The sequence below is a fragment of the Ruditapes philippinarum genome, unplaced genomic scaffold (assembly GCF_026571515.1).
Source record: "Ruditapes philippinarum isolate M1 unplaced genomic scaffold, ASM2657151v2 ctg17458_1_1_1_1, whole genome shotgun sequence".
In the NCBI taxonomy this organism is placed as follows: Eukaryota; Metazoa; Mollusca; class Bivalvia; order Venerida; family Veneridae; genus Ruditapes; species Ruditapes philippinarum.
Window position 1 is genome coordinate 1811 of NW_026862657.1, and position 15687 is coordinate 17497.

The window sequence follows — 15687 nt, forward strand, 5'->3', positions numbered from 1 at the left end:
CTGAATATAGAACAGAAAGTGATAACATGTGTCTGAATATAGAACAAAAAGTGATAACATGTGGCTGAATATAGAACAGAAAGTGATAACACGTGGCTTAATATATAACAGAAAGTGACAACACGTGGCTGAATGTAGAACAGAAAGTGATAACACGTGGCTGAATATAGAACAGAAAGTGATAACACCTTGTTTAATATAGTGCATAAAGTGATAACACGTTGCTGAGTGTAGAACAAAAAAGTGATAACAAAAAAATGAATATAGAACAAAAAGTGAAAACATGTGGCTGAATGAAGAACAAAAGTGATAACTTGTGGCTGAATATAGAACAAAAAGTGATAACACGTGTCTGAATATAGAACAGAAAGTGATAACACGTGGCTGAATGTAGAACAGAAAGTGATAACACGTACGTGGCTGAATGTAGAACAAAAAGTGATAACATGTGGCTGAATATAGAACAAAAAGTGATAACATGTGGCTGAATATAGAACAAAAGTGATAACACGTGGCTGAATATATGACAGAAGGTGACAACATGTGGCTGAATGTAGAACAAAAAGTGATAACACGTGACTGAATGAAGAACAAAAAGTAATAACACATGACTGAATATAGAACAGAAAGTGATAACATGTGGCTAAATATAGAACAAAAAGTGATAACACGTGGCTGAATAAAGAAAAAAAGTGATAACACGTTAATGAATAGTGATAACACGTGGCTGAATATAGAACAGAAAGTGATAACACGTGGCTGAATATAGAACAAAAAGTAATAGCATGTAGAATGATATAGGAGAAAGAGTGATCACACGTGGATTAATATAATCTCTTTATCCCTCGGTTGATGGTACACACATTAAAACCACTAGGCCGTCTCCTAGAGTAATGTCAAACCCACCACCTGGGACGGCATGAGCGTATTTCTCGGACGGGACACACAGACTTTATCTAATTCAAGAAAAGATAACCCCGTATCTGAAATAAATTAGATTATAATGTCAACGCAAATAAGTCAAATTGATCTCCAGATTTTAAAGAAAAAAGTTTATCAGGCAGCCAGAGATGGACGGGCTATTAGCATTTTTGCCATGCTGTGGAATTTGGACAGGGAGAGTATTGTTAAGGAGGTAATAATCTCACATTACTGAACCACTTTTCGGATAAGTACTAATCAGCTAATAATTTGACCAAAACCCGAAAAAAACCCACACAAACAAACAACAGAAGACAAATGATTTGGATGTGTGTGTTTTTTTTAATGTGAGTAAAAATATTATTTGTACGTTATATTATATCAATCAGTATTACAAAGAGGTACGTTGTTGCCATATCATTGCATATCATTATATCCTCGAGTGACCAGTTTCGACGCCCTTAACTTCTTAAGGATTGTTTTGTATGCGTCAATAAGAAACATGTGATTGTATTGTTTAAAATGTTTTAACTTTTTATTTGAAAAAATCTCTATCCTTTATGAAATGGGTAAATTAAGCTGTTGTCCAGCTATTCCTTTTCATGAACAATCATCCAGGAGCGGTCATTTTTATTGAGAGTGCCCTAAAACGATGCCATTGATTGGCTAATTTAATTACACACTACAGGAGACTGTACACCATAATACATTTACTTACGTTGTTCACCAATATCAAGAGCATAGACCTGCAAAGTATCAACATTGAACAAGTGAAAAAATAGTTTATCTATTCTTTATTTCTTTCATAAATAAACAGATAAAGCATAATTATATGTGGTAAATGCTATTGTTGTATTTTTTACAGTGGTTTGGATGGTTGCCCTAGTCTGTTTGACCTCCTTTGCTGAAAAATATACCTTGGAAAATAGCACCTTTACTTTCTTTGTCGAACCTGCAAAAACAAAATAATACCTGTAGTGGAGCAACTAATTAGAATATGGCAATTCATTCCATCCAAATAAGATAAACATATCCAATTAATTTTCAATTAACATTCATTCATCGATTAATAACCGTAAAAAAATCTACAACATGTACAGGTTGCTTTAAGGTGAAAAAATGCTCCCAAAACAACACTATATTGAGTAATTTTACTGCCACATGACCTGAGAATAAGGAAATGAGGTCAGCAGACAGGGAGATATTGTTACGCTCCTGCGCTTGGTAGTGTGAGCCTTAAACTGTTCTAGATGTCAGCTGCTCCCTGCTGGCCAGATATATTTGAGGTCTATCTGTCTATTCCCTGTCTGTTTGACACCTCCTCTGTAGACTGCAATTCTATGCTGCCCTGTACTGTTTGTTAGTCTGCTCACCGTGAGGTCATGCACCTTATTCTGCTGTAGTATGCCGCAGCTATCCGTTTTGACTGCTCTCCGTGACCAACTTTAACAGCAACTATCTTTTCTGGCTGCTCTCCGTGATTTCATGTCGTCTGCTTCTGATAGTTGACTGGCCACCGAGCACGCACAAAGTTTGAACTTCAACGTTAAAATAATTAAGGAGGGAAAAATTACAAATACTTTTAAAGTTTCTAAAGTTTATTAAACAGCTTAAATATAAATTAAGTGTAAGTTATTATGTCACAAAAAATCGTTGTGTTACATACACATACAGTTTTAAAGTTACAATCTAAAATTCCCTCGCTAAAGTTTCTAATCAAAATAGAAAACTTGAACTTCACAAAAATAGATGTCAAATTCCTTAATAAAATCGTTAAATCCCAAAATAAACTAATAAAATCGTTGTGCACCAGAATAATTTCGAATAGATCTAAATGCCAAAGTATTGAGAATTTTAAAGAAAAGGCCAAAACGGTGCACAAAGTAAATTTTGGATGTTGAAGCTCCTGACTGAAGGAAAGCTGGCTATTTATATGCCACAGTCCCCACACATTCCACCACTTTGTGGAAAGGACGCTCCACAGCTATTTTTGTGGGCTCCACAGTTTTTCTCGTGGAAAGACGCCCCACAGATTTTCTTGTGGGAGGAACGCTCCACAGCTTTTTCTGTGGGCTCCACAATAATTTTGTGGGATATCTTCTGCGCCAAAAATAGGCACCTAATCAACAAAAATATATGCATCAAAACTTACAATAAGAATAATCACATTAAAATATTACATTTTCTAAGTAACAATATAAGTTAACAAATTATGGGATAAAGAACTATCCCTTGCATTCACTAGTGCCTACGTAATATATTTAGCAGTAAGACGTAATAGTCCAACATGGCCGACAAGGAAAAGTGCATTTCAAATAATCATAAATAAACAGTGTTAACAATTATATTCAGATGGATTTATAACGCAGATTTACATATTAAATGAGACTGCATCATAAACAATCAAACTTTAACATCTTGAGTGTGAAATAAAGGAATTAACTATTATGACAGAAGTCACGAAAACAGATTATAAACACAGGATTCTACCATGGATAACATTTAGGGAAAATCTTCCAGAATCAGGAAGGATTAAATTGCTGGCACAATACGTAGATTTACGTTGATGTCCTGTATGTTTCATTAGGACACCACAGAATTTACTGTGTTGTCGCCAGTAAAAGCTTCACAAAATGAAAGTGAAAGTAGAAATAAACAAGACTGAAATCCAGTGAAATCACAAAAGGTAAAATTTCTAGGGCATTACATTACCCCCCGGTTTTCCATGGCAAAACTCCTGTTGCCATATATACATTTTTCACATATGACAATAAATATTTTAAAAGTTAATTAATTACATTAATGCCAACATTGATGAGTACTTTAAAATGTAAATTCAACAGATGCCTAATGCACAGAAATTTTACAGACTTTCTCAAACATTAACAAATTAGTTTGACTTAAGGTCTTAACAATTAAGCATGCATTTTATATTTTAATAATAAATTTTGTAACCACATATGTTCGTCAACTGTCTTCTCATTCTGTTCATCGATAGTTTGCTCATCTTGCTCATAGATTGCCTGCTCATCCTGCTCAAAGATCGTCTGCTCATCCTGCTCATAGATCATCTGCTCATTGATTGTCTGCTCATCAGTGATTGTCTGCTCATCCTGCTCATCAATGACTGTCTGCACATCCTGCTCGTCAATGATTGTCTGCTCATACTGCTTGTCAATGATTGTCTGCTCATCTTGCTCATCAATGATTGCCTGCTCATCTTGCTTGTCAATGATTATCTGCTCATCCTGCTTGTCAATGATTGTCTGCTCATCTTGCTCGTCAATGATTGTCTGCTCATCTGGCTCGTAGATGTTAGAAACTGCTTGCCCCCTGGATCAAAGGTGATATTTTCTAATTTCACACTGCAAAGTTTTTTCTTACTAGCCATGCAATGTTGCTGATTTTGGTGGACCACTTTAAGGAAGCCAAAGGCTTGCTTCCTATGTAGGCAACTACGTAACCTCATGTAATAAATCCTGTGTATCAAAGAGGATTTCCTCCAAAACCACATCACTTTAGAAGTTGGTTTTATCTTAATGCATGCTCTAGGTTTATTGACTTTGTCATCAGCAAGCGTTATATGCCTTAAAGTGCACTCGGTGGCATTCACCAAAGCTGATGCCTCCTTCTCATCCCAGTGCTCAAAGCCAGCCACATATACAGTTTGCATTGCCCCTACAATGCTCACCTCTGAACACTTTCCAAGTGTAAGTTCCCCAACTGATTGGATATCACAAACCAACCTTACATTCAAGGTAGGTGCCTCAATGGGACTTGAACTTGAACACACAGCATTCCTCATATTCACTGCTTGAGTGACTCCCCCTTGGCTACAAGGTTCATCACATGGATCTGCTAGCCTCCTGTCACCCGGATGAGTATCTAATTTATGTTTGCTAACATCACCTAAAACTGCTAAATTAGCAAATACACTAACAGAACCAGAAACTGATAGTCTATGCTTTCCACATGAATCTTTGGTCTGATAACATGGTATCTTGGTACCACCTAGTACCATTATACCTCTACTAAGCAGTAATTCAGCAGGACCCAACTGATCAGCAACTAGGATGTCTCGGCCGAGGATTCCGTCCTCTTCAATATCTGCAATAGCTATGTTCCTAACCATTTTCAGTTTCCCCAACTGAATACTAAGTCTCTGTATGTTTTTGTTTCCAACCAGAGAGTCCCTGACTCTACTTGGACAACAAATACTTTCCGATTGTAAGCACTCATCATGACTTAATCTCCCGTACACCCTTGATGAAAGTATAGTCTGTGATGCCCCAGTGCTCACCGTAAATACCAATGGTTCTTCGTTGACATAGCTATTCATGCCGCCCTCAGATCCTAATGCTGATGATTTCCTGCCAGTTGTTCTGCATCCCTTTACATCTTGCACATCTGATAAGTTTTCTTTGGCCTGTCTACATTGATTTAGTTGGACCTCTCTTTGGCCCCAAGAGCTGGTCCGATTAAGTTTAAAGGCTCCTGTTTGTCATTATCTGTAATATCGACATGCCTTATGTCATTAGGTCGCTTTTTCTGACAATTCCTTGCAAAGTGACCAATTTCATGACAGCTGAAGCATTCAACTTCTCTTTTACCTGACCATTTGCTTGATTCCGTCTTCTCAATTCTACGGCCTTCTCTAGCTTAGATAGCCCTCTCGAGAATTTGGTGTAGAGCTTTCATCTCTTTGCTTTCCTCTTCACTTTTAACGCTTACGGCCCCTTCAGGTACCCTAAATATACCTTCACAATCTAATAGATCAGCATGTTCCTCCTCTTGGTACTCTTGTCTCAAATGTCTGTTTTGTCTGTCATCTCTTGAGGCATTTCTTGTTTGCATATAGTTTACCACATGAAATAACGCTTCGTCAATGTTGGAGGGCTCTTTGTGGTATTCTATCAAAAACTTCATCTCTTCGTCTCTGAGCCCATCAAGGAATCTTCTAACCAGATCCTCTTCCCTCGTCCTTCTATCCCTGTAGCCATGCGCCTTGTCGTACAACCTCTTCAGGTCCGCCGCATAATCTTCAACTGTTTCCCCGCTCCCTTGAGTTCTGTTGCTGAATTTAGCAGCAAAAGATCGTGCAGTTTCTATTCTCCTGTATCGGCTGTTGAGCTCTGCAGTCAGGTCATCATAGCTCTGTACGACAGCTGGGGGCAGTTGAGTGAATACAAATTCGCTCGCTGGACCCTCTATTCTAGGCAGAAGCTGGTCTAACCTCTCTTCTCGTCCCAAGCCATACCTGTAGGCAACAGCTTCGAAGCGGGCTATCCATGTCGCCCAGTCTTCTTTGCCTGTAAAAGAAGGAATTTTTACATTAAATGCATGACTATTATGACTATTGACATAAGGTCTTCTTACGTATGCCTGATCACAGTGATCACCATACCCATAGTCTATGGGTGCTCTCCTCGGGACATCATACCTTCTTCCTACCCCATAAGACACCCCTGCTTCTTGATCCGCACGGGATCCTCGTGCATCTTGTCGCTGCGAGCAGTCGTCAATACTTGCTTGCCTGTTAGGGGCCTGCTTCAGCTCTTGCAGTTCCTTGACCACATCTCGCAATACGCTTGTTACTCCATTCATCACAGCTGACATTTCTATTGCCGCATTCACATTGGTGTTCTCTTGCTCACTTTTCTTCATCTGTATTGAAACATCACTCAACACTGAAGCCACATCAGACATTTCGTCGGCCGTCTCAAAGTCAAGCGTCCTGGCCTGCACTCCTACTGTCTGCTGACCATCCTTGAAACTTATCACTCCCTCGCTGTCGACAGGTCTAGGGCTTTCCATGCTGTCGCTGTCTGATAGTGATGAATGAATCTCTCTGGTAGCACCAAGTACAGGTTCGAATCTCTGGATCTACCCTTGAAATCAGTAGATCCCACCGCTGCCACCATAAAATGTTACGCTCCTGCGCTTGGTAGTGTGAGCCTTAAACTGTTCTAGATGTCAACTGCTCCCTGCTGGCCAGATATATTTTTGAGGTCTATCTGTCTATTCCCTGTCTGTTTGACACCTCCTCTGTAGACTGCAATTCTATGCTGCCCTGTACTGTTTGTTAGTCTGCTCACCGTGAGGTCATGCACCTTATTCTGCTGTAGTATGCCCGCAGCTATCCGTTTTGACTGCTCTCCGTGACCAACTTTAACAGCAACTATCTTTTCTGGCTGCTCTCCGTGATTTCATGTCGTCTGCTTCTGATAGTTGACTGGCCACCGAGCACGCACAAAGTTTGAACTTCAACGTTAAAATAATTAAGGAGGGAAAAAATTACAAATACTTTTAAAGTTTCTAAAGTTTATTAAACAGCTTAAATATAAATTAAGTGTAAGTTATTATGTCACAAAAAATCGTTGTGTTACATACACATACAGTTTAAAGTTACAATCTAAAATTCCCTCGCTAAAGTTTCTAATCAAAATAAAACTTGAACTTCACAAAAATAGATGTCAAATTCCTTAATAAAATCGTTAAATCCCAAAATAAACTAATAAAATCGTTGTGCACCAGAATAATTTCGAATAGATCTAAATGCCAAAGTATTGAGAATTTTAAAAAAAAGGCCAAAACGGTGCACAAAGTAAATTTTGGATGTTGAAGCTCCTGACTGAAGGAAAGCTGGCTATTTATATGCCACAGTCCCCACACATTCCACCACTTTGTGGAAAGGACGCTCCACAGCTATTTTTGTGGGCTCCACAGTTTTTCTCGTGGAAAGACGCCCCACAGATTTTCTTGTGGGAGGAACGCTCCACAGCTTTTTCTGTGGGCTCCACAATAATTTTGTGGGATATCTTCTGCGCCAAAAATAGGCACCTAATCAACAAAATATATGCATCAAAACTTACAATAAGAATAATCACATTAAAATATTACATTTTCTAAGTAACAATATAAGTTAACAAATTATGGGATAAAGAACTATCCCTTGCATTCACTAGTGCCTACGTAATATATTTAGCAGTAGACGTAATAGTCCAACATGGCCGACAAGGAAAAGTGCATTTCAAATAATCATAAATAAACAGTGTTAACAATTATATTCAGATGGATTTATAACGCAGATTTACATATTAAATGAGACTGCATCATAAACAATCAAACTTTAACATCTTGAGTGTGAAATAAAGGAATTAACTATTATGACAGAAGTCACGAAAACAGATTATAAACACAGGATTCTACCATGGATAACATTTAGGGAAAATCTTCCAGAATCAGGAAGGATTAAATTGCTGGCACAATACGTAGATTTACGTTGATGTCCTGTATGTTTCATTAGGACACCACAGAATTTACTGTGTTGTCGCCAGTAAAAGCTTCACAAAATGAAAGTGAAAGTAGAAATAAACAAGACTGAAATCCAGTGAAATCACAAAAGGTAAAATTTCTAGGGCATTACAATATTTTCCATCCGATTTTTTCAAGGAAAACATGACATAGTAAAGTGAGGGTCAAAATTGCTTCAGTGAAATCATACAAAAATCTCTTAAATAAGGTATAAAAAATGCTTAGTCTTACCTTTGGGTGTCTTAATTACTACGTATTTTTATCTAACCAACTAGAGGAATCCCCTTTAGGCTATAGCGTAGTACAGTAATGATGTAAGCGGCCTCTTGTATCAATTATGAGGCAAAATATAAATCATAAAATGGTGTCGAAATAGAGCAGCGTAAAAACGGGTCACTCGACGATAATGTTATATTAAACTGAAAGAAAAAGTAAAACAAAATCATTTATGAATTATAGTTGCATACTGGTTTTCTTGACATGTGTGCACTGTATTTATAGTTAAACATTATTAATTTGGTATGAAGGGTTTGACCCATACTAGCATGTGAGAAGTTCCTGTACAAAAAGTAATTAAAACTAATTTTTAATATGCTCATTCACTAAAAAATTGATTGTTACACATCATATTTGGCTTGTAACACAAATCATGGAAATCCCAATATGTTATAGATATAGAATATCAGTTAGTTCTGAGTTCTTATATGGAGTACTGAAACTAGTCTACCCATTATTTTGTTTACAAAGAAGTAGTTCCCATACATAAAAATAACCCATACAATATTTTTATATATCCAATATTTTTCATATGTGTTAAATAGAATAAGAATGCTAAAGGTATCTCCCATTAACGGGTGAAACAGGAAGATATTTTTCTTGAAGTATTATAATAGTTTTGTTAATAAATAATTGTAATTGCAAAGGCATAGCTTCATTCTTTTTCACTATTACATATTTAAATATGTATATAACTTTATGAATCTCAATTTCAAAATGATTAAATAGCCAAGTTGGTAAGGACACAGACGTGAAAACTGGCAGTATGCGCTGTCAGCTGTAAATGAGTTAAAATGGATATCTTATTTCTGCTTTAAGGTACTAAGTAATCTCACAGAAGAGAATGGACAGATCACCACACCACTTATTATTGCAGCCAGAAATGGTGAAGAAAAAGTTGTTCAAGTGTTGCTTAGCAACTTTGAAGCAAATATTGAACAGACAGGTAATACAGGAAATTTTATGTCAGAAAAAAAATCATTTCTGTTTTTGGTCCCCTATCTACACTCTTTTTTTAACTGCTGGCCCTAAACACACTCTTTTTTAGCTCGACTATTCGATAAGAATAAGTAGAGCTATTGCAGTCACCCGAGCGTCGGCGTCAGTGTCGGCGTCTGCGTCGGCGTAACTACTTATGTTAAAGTTTTTGTAATAGTTCAACTATTTTCAAAGTCCATTGACATATGGCTTTAAAACTTTGCACACTTGTTCACCATCATGACCATAACCTGTAGACAGGAGGAGGTAACTCTATCAAGCATTTTGACAGAATTATGCCCCTTTTTCGACTTAGAATTTATGTTAAAGTTTTTGTAATAGTTCAAATATTTTCAAAGTCCATTGACATATGGCTTTGAAACTTTGCACACTTGTTCACCATCATGACCCCAACCTGTAGACAGGAGGAGGTAACTCTATCAAGCATTTTGACAGAATTATGCCCCTTTTTCGACTTAGAATTTATGTTAAAGTTTTTGTAATACCTTAAATATTTTCCAAGTCCATTGACATATGGCTTTGAAACTTTGCACACTTGTTCACCATCATGACCCCAACTTGTAGACAGGAGGAGGTAACTCTATCAAGCATTTTGACAGAATTATGCCCCTTTTTCGACTTAGAATTTATGTTAAAGTTTTTGTAATACCTCAAATATTTTCAAAGTTCATTGACATATGGCTTTGAAACATTGCACACTTGTTCACCATCATTACCCCAACCTGTAAACAGGAGGTGGTAACTGTATCAAGCATTTTTTTTTACTATCAAGCACTAAGAATAGTCGAGCGTTGCTGTCCTACCGACAGCTCTTGTTTTAACTGCTGGCCTGAAACAGTTTTTCTGCCTTTTCACTTTCTAATAATCCTGTTAATATACAATCATAAAATCTTCTGATTATACAATTTGACATGTATAAAATCATATAGAAAGAATATGCACACATATATATATATATATATATATATATAAAAGAGATACCTACCTCGCTTTCTTTTGGGTTGAACAACAAAAACATATGTTTACTTACTGAATGAAAGTTTTTTCATTTTTCCCAAATTTCAAAGATTACCAGGTTGAAGTTTCTCAATGTGAAAGGCATGGGCTGTAAAGATTTAGAAAATCATTGCCTGCCTTAACTTATTTTTACAACACCTATGTCCTTCCAGTATAATGTATGTGTATAGTTCTGAATGTTTATAAGTCATATAACAGAGAAGATCCAAAGTTTTGTGCGTACATTATACCAACTAAATATCTCTAATTACTCTAAAGTTTATTTTGTCAAATTTCAGGCACGGTCCGGTTTGATGGGTATGCCATCGAAGGAGCTACACCACTGTGGTGTTCAGCTGGGGCAGGCCACTATAATATTATTAAAATGCTCATAGAGCATGGAGCAGACGTCAACCATTCAACTGTTACCAACTCAACCCCTCTCAGAGCAGCATGTTTCGACGGGAGATTAGACATCGTGAAATACCTCCTAGAACACGGTGCTGATTTGTCTATTGCCAATAAGTTTAAGAACACATGTCTAATGATAGCAAGCTATAAGGGTCATAAGAGCGTGGTTGAAGTATTACTGGAGAAGGGGGCTGATGCCGATGCGAGAGCACATTGTGGGGCGACCGCTCTTCATTTCTCTGCTGAGTGCGGACATGTTGACATTGTTAAAGTTCTCATGGAGAAAGGCGCTAGCATTCTGAAAAACGACAAAGACATGACACCGTTGCTCGTAGCAGCGGAATGTGTACAGGCTGAGGTTGTTGAATATTTGATTTCATCGGACATTTGCAGTAAAGTTGATAAGATAAATGCCCTTGAGCTGCTTGGAGCCTCGTTTGCCAATGATAAAGAACAGTATGACATTGAAAATGCCTACAAGTATATGCGTAGGGGTATATGTGAAAGGTTTAAAAATCCTGAAAATATTGTAAGAAAAAATTTAGACGACCCAGTCCCGGCATATAACAATCAAGTAGAATGTAAAACTTTACAGGAGATAGATGCAATTAAAATAAACCATTCAGCTCTTCATATGGAAGGGCTTGCAATAAGGGAGAGAATTCTTGGAAAAGATAACCCTGAAGTTCCACATCCTGTTATATTCAGAGGTGCAGTGTTCGCAGATGGAGCAAGATTTGACAGATGTATAGAACTCTGGCTTCATGCAATGCAACTGCGGCAAAATAAATATAGGTCAGTCTCGAAAGATTTGCTTCGGTTTGCGCAGGTTTTCTCACAAATGGTTCATCTTGGTGTCAATCCAGAGTTTAAATCAGTCAGAGAGGTGTTTGTTCGAGGCACGGCGGAGCTGATATATGACGTGCGACGTAGAGAGGAAAGCCCCAGTGATTATGATAATTTACAAGAGGTTTATGAAGAAAACATTCACACGTTACTGTATCTGATTGTGATTATTTTGAAACTTAAAATTCCTGATACGGAACAAGAAGACTTTTACCGATGTGTTTACCGATTCCTTCAACAAAAACCGGAGCTCAGAAACGGATACACATTACTTCACATGGTAACAGACGGTGCTACCATTGTGGATGATTTTCACGTAAATGACATTGTCACATTTCCAAACGGACCACTGTGTAAGCTACTCATCGATTGCGGCGCCAACGTGAATGCGCAGGACAAACTAGGAAACACTCCCCTCCATATAATAGTGCAATACAATAATCCAATTAGTGATTTTGAAAATCTTCACCTGTCAATGATCTCTCTTATCAAGGCCAAAGCTCATCTAGATATTTGTAATCGTGACCATAAAACAGCAATGGATGCATCAGTAACTGGGGTTGCCGAGGTGATTATCAAAACAAACAGTTCAATTTCTCTGAAATGCTTGGCCTCCAAGGTCATTAAGGAGCACAATATCCCTTTTAAAGGCTTAATTCCAATGGGACTTGAAGATTTTATAGAGTGGCATTGATACATCAATGTGACTCAGTAACGGAGAAAAGCTCAGTACTTCAGAAAAGTTAAAACAGAAGTTTTGATGTAAAACAGTTGTAGCATTATTATAGAGAAACAACTGTTTTTTTTCCATCAACGTCTCGGAATATTCTTTACTGCTGTGATTATTGTGATGCTTCTTAGAAGTGATATTTGTGATAGGGCAAGATAATTTTGTTATGTAATTACTGTATGTATGCCTGTATTGTACAGTGTTGTTTTTGTATGTGCGGAGACGGTGTTTTGCTGAATGTTAGTCATTATGTATGACGGTTAGATATTGATACATGTATAATGTGAACATCACCCTCATTTCTGTATTTTCATTGTTATAATAGTTGGTATTAGTTACCTTTGTGATAAACTGTTGTACTTGTTTCTTTCTATATAATTAGTTACAAAAGTCTCAGACACTGATAGTTACATGTATGCTTGACCAATGTTTTAATTTGAGCCGCGTCATGACAAAACCAACATAATGGGTTTGCGACCAGCATGGATCCAGACCAGCCTGCGCATCCGCGCAGTCTGATCAGGATCCATGCTGTTCCCTTACCTACTCTATTACAAGTAGAGAAACTGATAGCGAACAGCATGGATCCTGATCAGACTGCGCGGATGCGCAAGCTGGTCTGGATCCATGCTGGTCGCAAACCCATTGTGTTGGTTTTGTCATGACGAGGCTCATTTATTTGACTTGCTGTAGGTCTGAAACAGTTCAGATAAATAACTGATATGATGATTACGTCTGATGATTAAATATAGAGATATTAGAAATACATAAGTTCTTAATACATGTTGACTACACTTGTGACATCTTTGTGAAATATATAGAGGATATTTGTTTGTTTTGCATGTAAGATTGAAATATATTTCACTGAGTGAACACTAGATGCAATATTTCACGAGTGGCGTAGCCACGAGTGAAAATAGAATAGCTGGTGTTCACGAATGAAATATATTTCAATCTTATATGTAAAACAAATAAATTTTCATTTTATTTCATGCTTTTTTAAGTGATTTAAAATATTCTTTAATGATTTTGACGCGTAACATCGCGCATTCAACTTGGTGACGTCACCAAATCATGACGTCACATCATCAATTTTGAAATATAGTTCTGTTAATTTTTTCTAATTTTGTAAAATATTTAACATGGTGTATGGTGACATCGACTTTCTTTTCCTAAAGAAGCAACATTTACTTATGACGGCATTTATTTCTGCCTGTTATTCCATTTATTTCTGGTTTTGTTTTCATCCGCATTCAAATAAAGTACAGCTACAGTGAAAATTATATTTTATAAATTTCACTAGTGGTTTATCAGAATATAATCATTTGATATATTCCAGTAAAACACCGGAAAGCATGAAATAAAATTATATAATTTTTCATTAGTTGGTGCTAATTATTCATATAATAAAGTGACTATTTTAATTGTGATTTCTTTTTCTATAAACCTGAAATTCTGTAAAGTTTAGGATTTTTTAGCCAACATTAAACCTTGACATGTAATTAAAACATTAAATATCTGTGATAGAGAAAATACTCTGCTGCTGCATATTAAGAATGAAAGAATATAAATGTTGATGATTATCTCCCTTTAGTTCTTTATGTAAAACTTTCACCCTATATTTTACAAAGTATGGCATTAAGCTTTTGAAATACCATTGTTATCTACATTATTTTAATTAAATTACTTTTTACTGACTGTTGAGTGATATATTTCAATTATAAAAGTACTTTTGTCCTAAAAAGGTTTACAATCATGTTTAAATAGTGAGATCTGGTTTATATCATTCACGGTGTAGCAGTTGTTTTAAAATTTCCTGTGATGCAGTCTAAATCTTTGTATAAAGTGATTGTTGTTACATTTATTTTTGTTAGTTGGGCATTAAATTTCTTACTTTCCAATTAAGTGTAGATTAAAATTTCTTGCTTCCCAATTAAGTGAAGCTCAAAATTGTTTACTTCCCAATTAAGTGTAACTTCAAATTCTTGCTTCCGTATTAAGTGTAGCTTAAATATTTTTTCTTCCTAATTAAGTGTAGCTTTTTTTTTTAAATTTCAAATGGGATACATTGTACGACTAAAATCAGATACATATAATATACATTACTATGCTTTTTATTATTACATATAGAGTTGTGTACAATATGTATATTTGTAAGGTCACTTTTCATTGGATTATTGTGATGTTTATATAATCTATAAACAAGGCTGCTGCCAATTTATGAAGTAATTTTCATTTTTTTTCTCAAAGTCAGTCATTCTGCTATAATATGAATTTGTTATATAGATATTTGGTGAGTTATATGGCCATTTATATATGGTTGTTTGCAATATAACCTGAGCTGTTTGGCAAGGGTTATATTGCAAACAAATGTTATATAGTGGGTCAGGTTATATAAGCATATAAGTAATAATGCATACATGTAAGTATGATTTTAGTGAAATAGACCATATGGCATTATGAAGAGTGAGGATTTTTAAATGTTTTTAAGAGTGGAAAGTGCAAGTGGTAATATGAAAGAAATTCACACTTTGAAGTGAGATAAAAGCCCATATTCACTATAGAAAGAAGCTAAATTTTGTTCTTATTCATGCAACATTATATAGTTTGTCCATTTAACTAGTCAGATGTTATCACAATAGATGTCAAAAAGTCCTTGATGTCATTAAATCTTTATCTGGTATGTTTTCTTACATCTTTGAATGTAACTGTGTGATATAATTTATATCTCATTGATATTTCAATACTTCATTTAGGAACTTATGATGAATATGTATATGCTGTATATGTTTCAATGAAAAATTAACAATTTTTTTTTTTGTTTTCAATTTTTCAAATACATGTAGTTGTTATTTCCCTTAAGACAATGAGAACTTTATTATGTAAATTTTTCTCTCCAGTTTTTAAAACAGTTGTTATTTACAGTATAGAGAGTGGTTGGCTAATGGTAAATGTCTCTGAACCCAGTGATTGTGGGTTTGAGCGCTACAGGGTCATAGCCATATTTAGCTGCAGTGATTAGTTTCTTGAGTGGTTCAAACAAGCTTCCAAGCTGTGGTGGTGGTGTTAGTAGTTTTCACTCCAGATCACGGCAGTTAGCCACACTGAACTTTCACTCCGGATCACTGCAGTTAGCCACACTGAACTTTCACTCCGGATCACGGCAGTTAGCCACACTGAACTTTCACTCCGGA

The 15687-nt window shown here is 36.2% G+C and overlaps 1 protein-coding gene across 1 annotated transcript; it reads left to right on the forward strand.

Moving 5' to 3' along the window:
* Nucleotides 1–965: 965 nt before the first annotated feature.
* On the forward strand, nucleotides 966–15305 carry LOC132719763 (protein fem-1 homolog B-like). Its single transcript, XM_060703615.1, has 3 exons — nucleotides 966–1135; nucleotides 9331–9457; nucleotides 10806–15305. Exons 1-3 carry the CDS (start codon nucleotides 1004–1006, stop codon nucleotides 12455–12457), a joined length of 1911 nt encoding a protein of 636 aa, XP_060559598.1. The 5' UTR covers nucleotides 966–1003; the 3' UTR covers nucleotides 12458–15305.
* The last annotated feature ends 382 nt before the right edge of the window (nucleotides 15306–15687 follow it).